The sequence below is a fragment of the Athene cunicularia genome (assembly GCF_003259725.1).
Source record: "Athene cunicularia isolate RWA chromosome Z unlocalized genomic scaffold, athCun1 chrZ_part2, whole genome shotgun sequence".
NCBI classification, from domain to species: domain Eukaryota; kingdom Metazoa; phylum Chordata; class Aves; order Strigiformes; family Strigidae; genus Athene; species Athene cunicularia.
Window position 1 is genome coordinate 9,796,817 of NW_020799143.1, and position 15,698 is coordinate 9,812,514.

General features: G+C 36.7%; 1 protein-coding gene across 1 annotated transcript in view; it reads left to right on the forward strand.

The window, feature by feature from the left end:
• The window catches only part of MFSD14B (major facilitator superfamily domain containing 14B), a 33,777-nt gene extending 19,181 nt beyond the window's left edge, over window positions 1–14,596 (forward strand). Inside the window, exons 6-13 of the mRNA XM_026866299.1 lie at window positions 3–221; window positions 1,351–1,464; window positions 2,533–2,604; window positions 4,496–4,608; window positions 5,453–5,550; window positions 7,376–7,533; window positions 11,546–13,364; window positions 14,559–14,596. Coding sequence (XP_026722100.1) covers window positions 3–221; window positions 1,351–1,464; window positions 2,533–2,604; window positions 4,496–4,608; window positions 5,453–5,550; window positions 7,376–7,533; window positions 11,546–11,749 — 978 coding nt within the window. The 3' untranslated portion in view covers window positions 11,750–13,364; window positions 14,559–14,596. The remainder of the gene's footprint in view (window positions 1–2; window positions 222–1,350; window positions 1,465–2,532; window positions 2,605–4,495; window positions 4,609–5,452; window positions 5,551–7,375; window positions 7,534–11,545; window positions 13,365–14,558) is intronic.
• The last annotated feature ends 1,102 nt before the right edge of the window (window positions 14,597–15,698 follow it).

Consider the following 15,698-nt stretch of genomic DNA (forward strand, 5'->3'; position numbering starts at 1 on the left):
AGGTGTCTGCCACCTTTGCAGCAAGTTTGGTAACTAGTCCTGCCATTGGAGCATACCTATCTGCCAGCTACGGAGACAACCTTGTCATACTAGTGGCCACATTGGTGGCTGTGGTGGACATCTGCTTCATCCTGCTAGCTGTACCAGAATCTCTGCCAGAAAAAATGAGACCTGCTTCATGGGGAACTTCAATATCATGGGAGCAAGCAGACCCTTTTGCAGTAAGATGTACTTCAATAAGTAATAAATAATGGATGATTAATTATTAAGTAATTGCACTTTGTAAACTTGAAAAATCTTTAATCTTATTGGTAGCTTGACTATTCAGTATACCATAATCTCTTTTCTCTGCACTTGCACAAGAAGATCTAGCTACACTTAAAAACCAAAACTAAACCAACCTTTGTGGATTAAATGATTCTTGAATTGGAAAAAATGTTCAGTGTGCAATCCAAAGGGAAAATGCTTTACTTTTCTAACTTCTTTTATTGTAAGAGAAATGCTGAATTCTTACACTGCTACACACCCCAAAACCTGATATTGTAAGACTTTCCCATATTCATTTTACTTTTTGTACCTTTGGTTGACAGTATCTCCCCCCATTCTTGAATTCCACTTTTGGTTGTATATGATTAGAATGGATGTGTAAAGCCTGATTTTTCTACAGGTCTATATAGGAAGAGTTAAAACATCATGCAGACTTTCGAGTAACTTTTTCACTTACTCACACTTAGTCAGCTAATCTGTGTTACACCTTGATATCTTAGGACAGGAAAGAGTGATTGTTCTTCATGAGATCCATCCTGCTGGAAACTGGTTGTGCATGTTGAGGGAGGAATGACATGGTTGAAACACTGCAATTAAAGAATTTGTTTTCTGCAATTTATTTGTTGCTTAAAGTGTTTCATATTATGGGTGAAAAACCTTAAATGTACAAGGAAAAATACATCATTTGAGAAGAGAAACAGTTGTAATGAGGTAGTATTCTTTGCTACCATATTTCAGATCAGATTATTATGGAGATAATATGAAGATACTATGAAGAAGATACTATGTGTTGCCCTAAATATTATATAATGCTATTTTCAGTGAATACTTGTTATTTAGCACTGAAAAGTAGCTTCAAAAAGTCAAATGGAAACTGCAGAAGAATCAGATACCACAAACCTTATATAACAGGAAGTTGTTCCTTACTTAATTTTCAGTTTAACTGTTTCCATGGGTGATTTTTTCGACTCGTATGCATGAGTAAAAATGGATTTTAAAAAAGTCAATCCACCTTCTGTTCGCTTTATGCTTTTGTTAGACTTTGTATAAATGTTCCAATACTTGTTTTGTTTCGTTTTACAGTCTCTGAAGAAGGTTAGAAAAGATTCTGCGGTTCTCCCGATCTGCATAACAGTATTTCTCTCCTATCTGCCTGAGGCTGGCCAGTATTCTAGCTTTTTTCTATACTTGCGACAGGTAAAATATTGGTGTCTTCGCATCTTACTAAAGGTGTTTAAACGAGCATTCTGTAAGACCTATTTCTTGTTGAAGACTTTGCTCAGAAGACTACTTTCTGGCAAAATACAACTTTAAAAAATGAAGGCAGGGTACTTTGCTAAGCCTAGAACTCAATAACACTTGACTTCTGATGCATAAACCCTGCCACAGTTTAAGCACGTGTTCATAAAGTTAATCACACCTTTGTTCCCATTCAGTGCAGCAGCTTGTTTGTCTTGAGGTGGGATCTTGCTGGTTGAAGAGCTGTTGTGTCTGTGGGAGGGTGTGTTACTTAGAAAACAAACTAGTGGGAGACACCAAGTCAGAATAACAATTTAATAGGGAAATTTTAAAAAAAGGGAAAAAATGTAAAAAAAATATAAAGGCAGATAACGCTGGGTTAAACTAACAGAGTCAGGATACAACCTGACACCCTGTTAATCAGGGTGGTGGTAGCAGTCTAGTAGAATGGTGGCTGCAATCCCCCTGAAGCAGTGATCCTGTAGAAAGAAGGTGTGCTCTTCCTCAGAAAAGTCCAGTGGTGGCTAAGTAGCTCCTGTCCTCTGGAAATCCAGTGGAAAAGAGAGTGTCTCTGGTATTCAGAATCTCAGATTATATCCAGTATGGAATTCTGGTTTTCTCCCTCTGGGTGGAGCATCTCACAATGGGATAATGAGTCATGCTGCATGGCACTGATGGGCCATTAACAGAATGCTAGTCTGGAGGTGGGGGAGGCAAGGAAACACTGCCCCACCTGATCTGAACAGCTCATGAGGATGGTAAGAGAATACACTGCAACCCAGGACAGGGGGGATAGAGAACTTTGATTTCCAGACACATGATTTCCTTTATCTCCTTTTTTTAAGGCACTTATTTTTTCATGTGTAAGTTTTATGGCAGGAGGTTGAGTTAAGGATTATTGGAAGTGGACACTTCCTGTATGGATTTATATTATTAAGCAGGGCCCACTGATTTTGACGGAGATACCTCTTTGCTAGTGATTGTCCTGAATTGTTTGTTGTTTATGCATTTTCTGTTTCTCTTCAGATTATAGGTTTTGGATCTGCTAGCATTGCGGCATTTATAGCTGTGGTAGGCATTCTGTCTATAATAGCTCAGGTAAGCTTTATTCTTTTTAGTGTTTTATTAAACAGTACGAAGTGAATGCCAAGACACACTCTTCTGACTTAAGCTTATCTATAAATTTCTTACATGCTCTTAAATGCCAGTGTATCTTGCATTAACTATAGTCTGTATAAATGTCTTGCTTTAAATTGGCTTTCCTTAGAAATACTGGACCTGGGCATAAGAAGTGAGACTGAAATTTGCTGAGCTTGACTCAGTAAATTTACTGAACTCTAGCTTTAAATTATTAAAATGATGTAGGAGATTGGTTACTTAATACAAAGCCTTCTGAAGGGGAAATGTGTTACTTACTTTAAGCAAAAGTCATGCTGCTTGCATCTTTTCAGTTGGCTCATGCTATAAAACTTGCATACAAACGATGCAGATAGTGACATGGTCTGTCCAGTGTAACTTAGGCACAGCACTGGAGGCTGAGCAGCTGTGAGGCCCTGGTATATTGCTTTCATACCTCTTAATTGGCAACAGTGAGCTGGTTTTTGGACAGGCCCTTTATACATTTTAGAAATCAAACAGTTTTTATGATGTGATCTTCGGTATCTCTATGGTGCAGTTTGTCTTGTTGCCTATTGCAACAGGAGGAATGACACATACAATGTGCTGTAACCTTGTTACCATCCTTAACAGAGTGGAGGTCTTGCTGTTTTGATGTAAACAATGAATTCTTCAGTGTTTACCAGTTTTGTTTGTGTCAGTTCTGTCCATTATTAATTTAAGTAATTATTTTAATCTTTGAGGTTTGTTCTGATGGTGTTATGTACACTCATGTTTGTCAACCGTACTTTATTCAGACCAGTGTTTTTGTTAAACATCTCTAAAATGCCTGCCCTCCTGGTTCATAATTTTCATTCTTAAAATGAGGGAACTGCATTGATACTTGAACACTTTGAAGAGTGCAGCTTATTGAAATAATCTTTGTTTCATAAATACCGATTTGCATTGGCATGCTAGATATCTCCAGAAAGAACTGATCCCATGCAGATAGAATGACGGTATTTTTGCTATTTAGTTTTCAAACTACCTTTGTCTAAGAATGAGAAACAAGAAGACTAGTATGAGATGTACATGAGAGAGGAATTGTGCTCTGGTCTGCAGTTCTTCAGGTACTGATGTATCGCTGAGTTTTTCATGTTAAAGAAAAATGCCTGCTCTAAGTGAATTGTCAATATGGACTTAACCTTACTAGGAATAGTCTCCTGGTTGCCTTGAGTGTATTGCTGTTGTATATGAATTGGGATCTTATTCCCCCTCAGCAGTAACACTTTTAACAGATGAAAAACAATGGTCTTCCATTAGGTTTAGTTTCTGTGTGCAAATAAAGAGGTTATATCAGTGGTGTAGAGTCAGCAGAAAATGTAATTAAAGATGCCTAAGAATAGGCCTTGGCCAAATTTCAGTGCATGTGGGATTGGAATAGTACCTGTCCTGAAGAGATGACTTTTCTGAGCTAACAGTACTTTTTTTTCTAGTATTTGTAGATACTGGTAAGTTCAGCCCATATCCAGCCTGTACTATCTTAACTTGGTACCAGTATTTATTGTGGAACTCTCTAGTCTGTAACGAAGCAGAACTGTAGAGGTGAAAATGAAATCCTGTTGCAGTAGAAACAGACACTGACATGTACTGTCCATGGAGAATTCATGTTTCTTGATGGCTTGAAGTAGAAACCTTTTAAGAATGTCTGCACATCAAATGTTGATGTGACTAGTCTGCATTTTGGATGTAATTACAGGGGAAGTAAGAGCACAAATAGTGGATTTCCTCAGCAGTTGAAGGGTCTTCTGAATTTCTTGGTGTAGAAGGAGAAATTATTTTAGCAATCTGGCTTTTTTAAAATAACTTTTGGATGAACCGCTTTCTCTTGCAGACTGTGTTTCTCGGTATCTTGATGAGGTCTATAGGGAACAAAAATACAGTTCTTCTTGGCCTTGGCTTTCAAATCCTTCAGTTGGCTTGGTATGGTTTTGGATCTCGGTCTTGGTAAGCACACATTTTCTTAGGTACATAAGGAACTGATAATATTTTTCTAAGATATTCTACCATTTAGTTATCATGTGTATTTAAATGTTCTGTGGATTAAACATTCTTGTTTGCATTACACTGCCAAAGTTTGATCTGTATTTTGCACATGTAGGAATGATAGATTTTTCCAGGTGTATAGTGTGTTACAGACTAACAGCCCTTTTGAAAAAGAAGTCTTTGCACCATTTTGGTCCGCTGAGCTTTATGTCTACAAATGTGTTTAAAACTTTTTCTTAAACTCACAAGCTAGTAAGTAGTATGTTCTCTCCAGTAATTCCACTAGATCCATTCTATCAATCAGTTATTAGATCTCTATCTTTTTTTCTAACATGTCATTCTCTTACTATATTTGGTCTTGCAAACTGTATAGAGCTGCTTTATGTTGGAATACTGTAAGTGAACTAAAACTGGAACAGCTTTTATTTTACAAAGTTTGTCATACTGAGAGTAGTGAATGCTTCTTTATCAGAGCACTTCCTAGTGAGTTATACAAGTTTGAGAACTTCCCTGCTGGGACACCCTGTGAAATTGTTCCTTTGCATAGACTTTGGAGAGGGAAGGCCTGTGCATCACTTCAGTCCCTCTCCCCTCTTTTCTTCTGCTGTAATAACTAGTTTAGAACTATCTAGTGTTCCAACAAGTTCAGGGTAATTTGTGGGAGGGGAGCAGAAAGAAGGCCCTGACTTGGTATTTTAGTAACAGTACTTTTGGAAGGACATTAAGCCTTGTGGCCATTTGGGGGGGATGGGATGTAATTATGTGGACAGTCTCATTTTTAATTCAAATTATGTATTTAACATAGGATGATGTGGGCAGCAGGAGCTGTAGCAGCAATGTCAAGCATTACGTTCCCAGCAATCAGTGCTCTGGTTTCACAAAATGCAGAGTCAGATCAACAAGGTGAGTATTGAATGAATTTTTATTTCAGCATCAGACTGCTTTCTTGGGTGGTGACTGTTTAGAAAGCAGAACTTAATCTAAGTGTACTTTTCAAGTATGTTGATGAGTAATGAGATTCTTTGGTAGCAGCTGTGGAAGTCTGCCAATCTGTGTACAGTGGAAGGAGGTACACCAATTTGTAAAAGTTGCATTGCAAAATACAGTTTCTGTCTGACCATTACTTCTCTTCTAGCTTCCTGTAAAAGTACTACAAAAGCAACAAAACCAGTTGTAACTTTCATGTTTTTTCCTTCGTCTTTCAATAAAAGTAATGTTCTCTTAAGTAGACAGTGAGGATTAATGTAATAATACCATCTTTTTGATGGAAACTAAACCCACATTTTACCAGATTAAAATAAACCTCTACAAGAAGGTAGAAGAAGCTCTATTCTGTGTGGAAAAGTTGGCCCTATTTACTATAATACTTCAGATTTTCAAGAAATAGAAAAGAAAGCTTGAGTAAATAGTTATGAGAAGACAGAAGAATTTGCTGGTTTTGAAGTAAAGGGGAAGGAACAATCAGAAATAACTGTTTAAAATATAGTGAGGGAGTCATCACGAAGTGTAACACTGGTGTATAATAACTGAATTTATCATTCTCTTTTAAAAATCCTGCACATATAAATCCTAAGTATTAGTCTTGCTTTAACATTGTACAACTTGAAGTTAAGTGCAGTTAATAGGGGGAAATATAAAGGAGGTGCAGTTCTAGAAGCAAGATTTTTATTGAATTTGAAGGTTGTGTAAGACAGTATTTTACATGGCTCTTCTTACTATTCTCCTCTCCCACATTTTTGTTTCTAATAGAGACATTTAAGAGTTTTAAAATACTTGGTTTCTATTTATATAATGAATTGAATAGTTAAGTTGGCAGAAGTCCTTGATCTTTCATTTTACATAGAGGAAACTACTATTAATAGCTCAGGCATACAATAGTTTCTAGAGTGAAGTTTTGCCACCTAGTGGCACAAATACTTTAAGCTTACATGTCAGCCTATGAAGAAAAAAAAACGTGGACAACTTTTTTTGGCATGTTTTCTTTCCCTCCATTTTACAAGTTACTGCCTTAAGAAGGAAGGGGATATGTCAACTACTAATATTGTAAAACTAGCATTCTGTAGAATCTTAATCTGTAGGATCATCAAAAAACTTTTTACACTGTTGTCACAGTCACTTAATGAAGTTGGAACAGAAATACACACATAGAATTTTGATTAATCAAGCTTTAAAAATAATCTAATCTAAAACGGTAAACAGTCTGGTGGTGTGCATTTACTGCACTACTGCTGAATTTACTGCCCTGAATAAGTTACTTGGTACTTAAATAAATCCTCGTTTTAGACTAGTGAGGGAAAGAAAGCTGTTACAGTTTGTGCATATTTTGCAGTAACAACTCTTAACATAAAGATACATTACTCTAAATTTCACTTGAAAATAAATTGAACGGGTACCACAGTTAACCTCTGTTTTCTTCGTTGCAGGCTTTGGGTGAGGGTGGAAGAACTCTAATACAGAAAATTAGACTTGCACATAAATTTATTCACACATACTGAAAACTCATACCGCTTCCAGCAGTATGCCAGTACAGTCACAGAACTATGTTTGTGCAGAGGATTATTTTAATCCAGTAAAGTTGTCTTCAATATATTTCTTAAGATCTTAGTATGTAGAAATAAATATGCAGTGTGCTATTTTGAAACAGTCATTAGAATACAGTCAGAGCTGTTGGCTCTGTTTAATTCTTGATTTAAAAAAACCCTTTTTTTTTTTTTTTTTTCTTTATTAGGTGTTGTCCAAGGAATAATAACTGGAGTAAGAGGTCTGTGCAATGGCCTGGGACCAGCACTCTATGGCTTTATTTTCTTTCTGTTTCATGTGGAGCTCAATGAATTGCCACCTGATCAGACTTCTGGAAAAAAAGCAATGCAAGATCTCAGTGATGAGGTAAGTTTAAAATTTAATGTGGTTTGCAGTGCAGAACTCATAAAGATAAAAATCTGTCATTTTTAGTTGATTTAAAATTTTCATATATCTAATTGTTAAACTAGTTGATGGGCACTTGTCAGGTTTATTGAACTATTAATTAAGGTATTATCATTTAAATTTTATAGTAATTATTTAGATTTACAGTAGTAGTAGCTTTGGTTTCAGTGTTCTAATGGAACCAGTTAACTTCTTTTGATGTAAATTACTCTAAACAGCTGTCATCCTTAATTACAGCGAAATATTAAATTTTGACAATAGGAAAGTCATTTTTGGTAACTCAGTAAACTGTAACAAGTTTATCTTTTTACCTCACAGCATTAGGTTAATTATTCATGTATACAGTAATTCAGTATACAGTGGACATAGATATTTTCAGTGTCAGTAACAATACTGTTCATCACCTTTCCTCACCTGTATGAAACTTGGTGGGGAGGGGAGAAGTCAGTGCTACACAATAATTCTTTGGAACTCCCTTAAGTCTTTTCTTTTATCCCTTCCATCTTTGTTTCAGCTCTGCATTTTTGTCTGCTTTGTTCTCTCCTATTTGGCTTCCAAAATACCAAATATATGCTTACCAGAGTTTGGAGAGTCTTATGGACTATATCTTCCCCCCCCCTCTTTTTTTTTTTTCTTGATTGCTCTGACCTCTTCAGCTACAATTTCATTGCTTTTTCAAAATACTAAGTAGTATGGTGATGATCTTTTAGTTTGTCATTAAGCTGATTAAGACAGAAAACAGACTAGCTGAATATGTGAACAACTGGCAGCTGTTACTGTGGAAGCAACTATTTGTTGTTCATCCCCCAATCTGTGCATCTTTCCAGGTATAACTGTAGCTAGTGCTTGAACATACTGCTCAACTGTGGTATGTTGGTGTGCTCCATATTTTTCTCAAGTGAACTGAGTAGTTTTGGAGTAAGGAGGCAAAGACAAGTTTTTTGTTGTACCAGTGGAAACTGTAGTAAAGTATGCAAAAACCTTCATAATCATGATTTCAGGTTTTCAAGAGCTTTGTCATGCTTCCACTGGTTAAAATTTCACTCTTGAACTCTGTATTTTAAAACATCAAATCAAATAAACTTTTCTTGGGGGCAGGAAGCGTGTTGGCTTTTTGATATACAAATTTCTGTATGTACAATGAAATTTCAGTATGTTCTGTTACTTTAAGAATATCCATGTGTTTTTTTTATTGAACTAGTCCAGATGTATTACAGTGGAGAACTAACTGTTCCAGTAAGTTATAAACTAGTCAAAAGTTCTGCTGTGGAATTTTCTGTAGCTTTTGGTAGAAGAAAATTCCTGCACTGAAGTCTAATGTATGAGCTTTCTTATAAAATAATGATTTTTCTAAGCTGTAAGTGTAAACTGAACTGTCCTTGTTTTCCTGAAAACCTACTTAATAAGTAGTCATTTTTTTAGTTAGCAGTACAGCAAAATCAGTAAGTATTTGCATAACTAAGATTGCTTTTTATTCTAATTTCAGTGGGACAGCTCTTATATTTAATTATGTATGTACTCATAAGCTTTGTTAAATGTCTCTAATTACATTTCTCCCTGTTACCAGTTACCAGGCACCTAACATGTAAAACTATAATACAGGAAAACAACAATACATTTTTTTTCCTACTACTTATGTTCAAGTCTAATCGAACAGTGGGAAGAAACTGCACAATTTAAATATTATATAGCTTTAAAAATTGAACTAAGTAAAAGGAGTGGAAGTAAAAACTAGGGAATGCACCAAGATTAGGCAAGGCAATTAGCAAATGTATTAAAATCATGTTTTACAACACTAGTACTAGTACCTTGGATTTGCAAGGCCCAAATGCAAGCTACCTTGATTTTGTTCCATACTTGAAATAGTTAACTAGGGAGTTGCTTTACAGATATGCGTAGTTTGAAAAAATGTTCTTTTGATTTTATTAAATGCTAATAAATGTTCACTGAGAAGTGTTTTAATGGTCAAGTACCTTGTTATAAAAAATTACTGAATGTCTGTGGAACTGCAGTTAACTGATACAGTTAGTCTGTGACAAGCATTGTTAGGGTTTTTTTGATGCTTAAGTTTGTATTCTACACTTGCTTGCCAAAAGCTGTGAGCCTATGAAAATCAATTGAGAATGTGCTGTTACTGTGCTGAACCTTGTCAAACCCAATGTGCTGTTGAGGTGAATTAAAACCAGTTCTTCCTTTGTTCTACTACTGTAATACTGGGTGTTACTGCAACTACAGGAAATATATCTGATAAAAACTTTAAAATCTAAATTATTAGTATTGCAACTTTCAGATATAAAATCTTCTGTGCTCTGATGGAATAGAGTGCTAAAACCATTATACCAAAATAGGTATAATGGTTTTATATATCTTCGTATTCAAACAGTAGTGACAGGAAAGTCTACTCCTTGAACTTAATTATTTTCTTTTTTTAACTTTAATTATTCATTTCTGTTACTGTAGAGGATTTAAGAATAGGATTTTACTGAATGTTGCTGGTTTCTAATTCTCACAGAAGTTACCACAGGTTACACTTGTAATTCTATTCTGTCAAAGAAAAGATCTGATGCACCTATTCAAGAAAGATTGTCTATCTGCTCTGCAGAGCATTAGTAGTAAAAGTTAAGCATATCTGTCTTAATTCCCATTTAAATAAATATTTTCAAAACTGGAGAGCCTAATGAAGAGGGTGAGGTTGCATCATTATAATTGTCTACAAGGAGCGCTTACAGCAGACACTGTAGTCAGAGGTTGTGTTTGGAGAGTAATAATAACACTTGGTAATGCAGTGAACAAGAACTGCTTTTCAAAGCTTCTTATTCCCTTCAGTGAAACCGCAGTAGTGAAATATTCAAAAGCTGCTCAGATAAATCAACCATTATACTGCAAATTAAGATATTAATTTATGGGAGTTTATTACATTCTTTATGTACTTGTGGGCTTAGCACCACTTGAAGATTTAAATTATATTGTTAATGTAAATTCTGTTCATATGATTACATACTTTAAATTTAGTGACTGTCAGCTGAAATATTAGGCCTCTGCTTGTTACAGGAGTTGAAGCAAGGGAAATACCCTGTTACTGTATGCTTATTTTCAGCTACTTTCCCATTTCATACCAGAATAACTTCCTTCATTGTATTAGGTGGGAAAAAAGGTACACTGGATTGACAGATTTAATCTTCTGATATTTATTTAGTTGGCAAAAATACAGAAAAATTGTTTAAGATTAAAAAACAAGAAAATTGCTGGTTTGCTGATACTTTTGCTTGTAGAGCCTTGTTATTAAATTTAGATGGTTTAAAATTGGTTTTATAACATTTCTGGTGCTTGTTTTTTATTGTGGTTATGTATGGGTAAGATATATTTTAAATTTTAAAATATACTGCTTAGAAGCAAGAGAGCATAACTCCAAATATGAAGTTATCATACATGCCAACAACCTGTCTCTTCAGTGAGGACAGTATGTATTGCATAGCCTGCTATTACTTTCTTCATGCATGTAATTGTTTTTTGGGGATGTTTGTCTGGAGCTAACTTGATGCTAAAGTATGTCAACCATGGAACTAAGTAAGAAAAGAGAAGTTAAAGTAATTTTATTGAGCATTTGTACTTCTGGTTGTTGAAAACTTACCCTATTAATTTTCAGAGAAGTCTTACTGATTTTAACAGGTATGTTGCCTAAAGAAAAAGAAATTACGAAGAAGCATCAGTCAGTGTCTGTTTCATCTGCTAGGTAATCCTGTTGTCAGTTGATAATTTTGTGTGTGTTTTTGTTTTTTTAGATGAGTGTGCAGATCGAGGGAGGAATTCTTAGGGATTGTAGATGCAGAAAATTCATGTTTCAGTGCATATAACTTGTTTGCGTTATAGTGTCTGCATCTCCCGTTACCTCCTGCCTTAATGGTATAGTTGTTAATACAGAGCTCAATGTCTAAAACTTCATTAAATCTTTGATATGCTTGTTTCCCTGCAGAGAGCAATCATTCCTGGTCCACCCTTCCTGGTTGGAGCATGCATTGTTCTTCTGGCTTTTCTAGTTGCGTTATTGATTCCTGAGCACAGCAAAGCCAGCAGTACCAGAAAACAGAGCAACAGCATCAGCAGTACTCTGAGTAACAGCCTAGATGGAAGCAGTGAAGAGGACACTGAACCATTGCTGCAAGATAGCAGAGTATGAAGGCTAACTTCTGAGGAGACTGTGGAACAAATTCATGCACTGAACGGTGGCTCTGGAAACTTGATGTGACATACAGAGTATCTGGCCTCTAAAAGGAAGGTAGCTGTGTGCAGGGAAGGTTACGTGCTGTACAATACTTCAGGGTGATACCACACTTGCAGAAGGGTTTACTTAGTATGGCAGGCCACAACTAGGTGTGATTCTACTCAATACTGGACTGCAAATGCTACTTCAAATCCTGGTGTTGAGTAGAAACCTGAATATACAGACATAATGGATTTTTTAAAAAAGTTTGAATGTTCATGTTCATTTCCCAAAGTTGTATGCAAAATAATCAGATTTGAAGCAGAACATTTGCTGTCAAGACTGTTAGAGGTTGCTTTTTGTTTCTTGTGCCTTTTGTCTGCATGTCTGCCACATGTAGGCCTCATGATGTGAGAGAGACTGAGCTATATGGTTCTGGTATATGAAATAGTGGTTATCAATAAAAGTAATAAAATTTTCTGAAGACACATTCTCAACTACTATTTAGTAACAAGAAGTCCAGTAGTTACCAGAAAGCAATGATGAAGTTGAGATGACTTCTCAGGTGTAGGATCACATGTGACAGTCATTACCCATAAATGAAGGTCATACTGAAGTCTGAAATCCATGTTCTGGAACAGTCAGTTCTGAGCAGTTACAGCAAATCCAAATGGCACCTGAGAGCACTGGTCATATTAATGTTTTGCTGATAAAATATAAAATTTTAATTATAAAATGAGCAACATCAGAAATATGGATGCTCCTGACTTCTTGAGGCAGGAAAAACAGTGGGTGCCAGAGTAGTTTACATCAAGAAATACATGTATTTATTGCATTTTGTCACTTTATCTGCCATATGAAATAATTTTTCCTATTAATTATTTTCACCCCTGCCTTAACTGCTATTTAGTGTTCAGTTATTAATCATATTTCGCCTTCATGTCACTCTTACCTGCTGAGTCTCATGGATATATCAAATTTCCTTTCTAAAAGATGCTTTAAAGGAATTATGGCTATGAATGTATTAGTTTTTAGAGACATTTTATGAAAAATACACAGATTTATGTGTATTTTGCTGCAGTGTAAATCGACCATTAAACTCAACTTTAGTGAAGTACTCCTATGAATTTTTTATATGTATGCAATATGTGTAGATATTTGTAAGGAGTTTTAATTTTTCCAGATGGGGTGCTGTGTAAATCATGTATTTATAAATGTAATGAGAGTACTGACAGATAATACAGTTTTTTAAAAGAATGGTGTATTGACTGAACAAATTTTAAAAAATATATATTTTGAAACTTGTTCCACATTGAGCAGAGATTACAAACCTTTTGTACTATGCGGTTTGGTTTTTAAGTTAATAAGATTTCTAATGCATAATAAATCTGTATCTTGAGCTTTTTAGGTTTCCTGTGTAAGTGTGTGTTCTTCCAAGTTCACTGCTGTGTCTCTCCTGCTTCAAGAACAGAAGGGGTTTAATCCTAGTGCTGGATTACAGTACTTGAGTTCCTACTGTACTGTTCTGTTTGTGTTGTCAAGCATGGTGAAAAGCATGCTTTGCTCAGAAGTCCCTTTTGTGTCTGACAAAGTGTGGTTTTGCCAATTACTAGGCCTAGCATAAAGATGAACCAATAACCAAAGTGTATTTGATACAAAAGGGTCAGTACATGGGTGAGTGCTGGGGGTACAAACAAGTCAGATTATACATAAGCAACATTGTAACACTCAGTTACCAATTATCAATGGCTCAGACAGGATGCCGTGTGAAGCACTCTATTACATTCTTGCAAGACCAGGCACCCCACCAGGTGGACACCCCTAACAGCCATTGTGCAGTGGTTTATATCCCTTTCTCCCAACAGCAAGTTCCCTCTCCTGATTGCTCATTGGCTCAGTACTACAGGGTGTACAGACTTCCCAAACCACCTACCAATACACCCCTTCATGTATGTGAACATACATCACATGTTCATGGAAATGAACCTTGGCTTTCACTCCAGGGCAGAGAAGTTAATATGCAGGAGCTCATCATGCAAGCGTATTAAGACAGAAAAATTTGAAATTCAGGTTCCCCAAGTCTCTTGGTATCTGCACCCATCTAAAGCCATGTCTATGTACTGGTCATTACAGTTGACAAAAGGGCTACCTGTCTTCTCACCCCAGGCCAGGAATTTCCATGCTTTGCTCTTACAATGAATTGTTCTCGTTAATTGCTTTGGTGAATCTCTCCTGCCCTTCCCCTCAGGCTGAATATGCAAAACCAACATCCTTTCCCTTACAGATATCAATCCCACTGACCCCAACAACAACACCACACAACAAACAACAGGTGGAATAAATGGTGAAATGCAGTCTCCCATAGAAGGGACAGGAGACAACCGAGTCAACAAGCCAAACACATAAGACCAAGGAAGCCACATACTGAATCTCTACACAGCCCACATTTACAAAAGCCAGACCTGACTGGAGCCCAGTCCCAGGGAGGCAGGAGGTCCTTCCCCAACAGCAAACTCTGCAAAGTGCATCCACCTCACAGACAGACAGACAGACACTGCCCTTTCTGCAAGGGGTCCCAGCTTTTACCCCTAAGTGGGACACCTGACCCTTATTTACTTAATGCAGACACCTGGGGCTCATTTACCCAATGGCTCTCCCTGCAAGTCCGGCCGCACCCTGGAGGGAAGCCTAAAGGCAAACTCACCCCCACTTTGTGAAGGGCTGTGGGAATCACCCATATGTCAACCTTAATTTGGGGCTTGGGGTTGAAACCCCAGCATTTCAGGTGCCCACTGGGATAGAGAAGTGGAAAGGAGTCAGTTTTTTTTTAAAAAAAAAAAAACAAAACCCAAAAAACCCAACCCAGAAAAAAGACATTGATGGTCTGAACAGTACTACAGAATTAAGATGCTTTTTCTGATGAAGCTTAAGTGTTTCTTTAAATTACTTAGAATGCAGGCCTGGGCTTTTGTGCTGGATATTTGTGAGAGATTGAAATGTAGGTGACTGTCTCAAAGCTTGCTTGTGTCTGTGCAAACCTCAAGAAGAAGCTGCAGCCTTTGGATTAATCTAAGGAATGTCACCCAAGGAAGGAGGAGTGTATTGAAGGATACACCCCCACTCCCTTACAGATGCACTGTTAAACTTTTTACATAAGCCTCAAAGGGGCAGACATGGACTGAGCAAAACCAAGTGTTTATCTCTGGCTCCATTGTGTAGCCATTTGTGGCTCTGTTGTGTAGTCCAGACACCGTGCATGCATTGATAATGAACTGACAAGAGGTGAGTGTTTCTGCCTTAGAAGCTGGATTATTGCTCAAGAAGCATGAAGTCAGCAAAAAACCTGTAGGAAGAGTGGAAAAACTGCAGGTTTGCAGATATGATAATCAGCTCATAACGATGAACTTAAAAGGCAACAGAAAATTTTGCTCTGTGTGCACTGCCATGGAAGCTAGATCCGTGTGCACCCACCACTGAAGAACTGAAGATTGAGGACCAACGGGATGCTGCTGGATCCGTGGTGGTGACCATTCTTGCAATTCTATACCAGATGCTTGCTTGATTTTCACCTTCCATTCTGTCCTATTACTACACCTCTTCAGTTTTAATAATAAAAAGCTGTTTTGGGTGTACGGCATTTGACCTCGTTTATGTCTTAATCTCGCTCTTGGGATCATATTGAAACCTCCCCCGACATTCGATTGGGACAGTATTTTATTTTTGCTGCAGGTTAGATGGCAGTCAGGTTGATTTTGCATGATCCCAGTGTAGAATGTTTTAAACTTGATATGGAACTTAAGAGATCATACAGTATGTTAGTGTTAAAAGTAGCAAGTGTCAAATTTATTACTGCTAATACTGTTCCAGCAATGGATCAAATTTTGAGTTTTTAAAGTAGAATCTCAGAATCATAGAATAGTTAGAA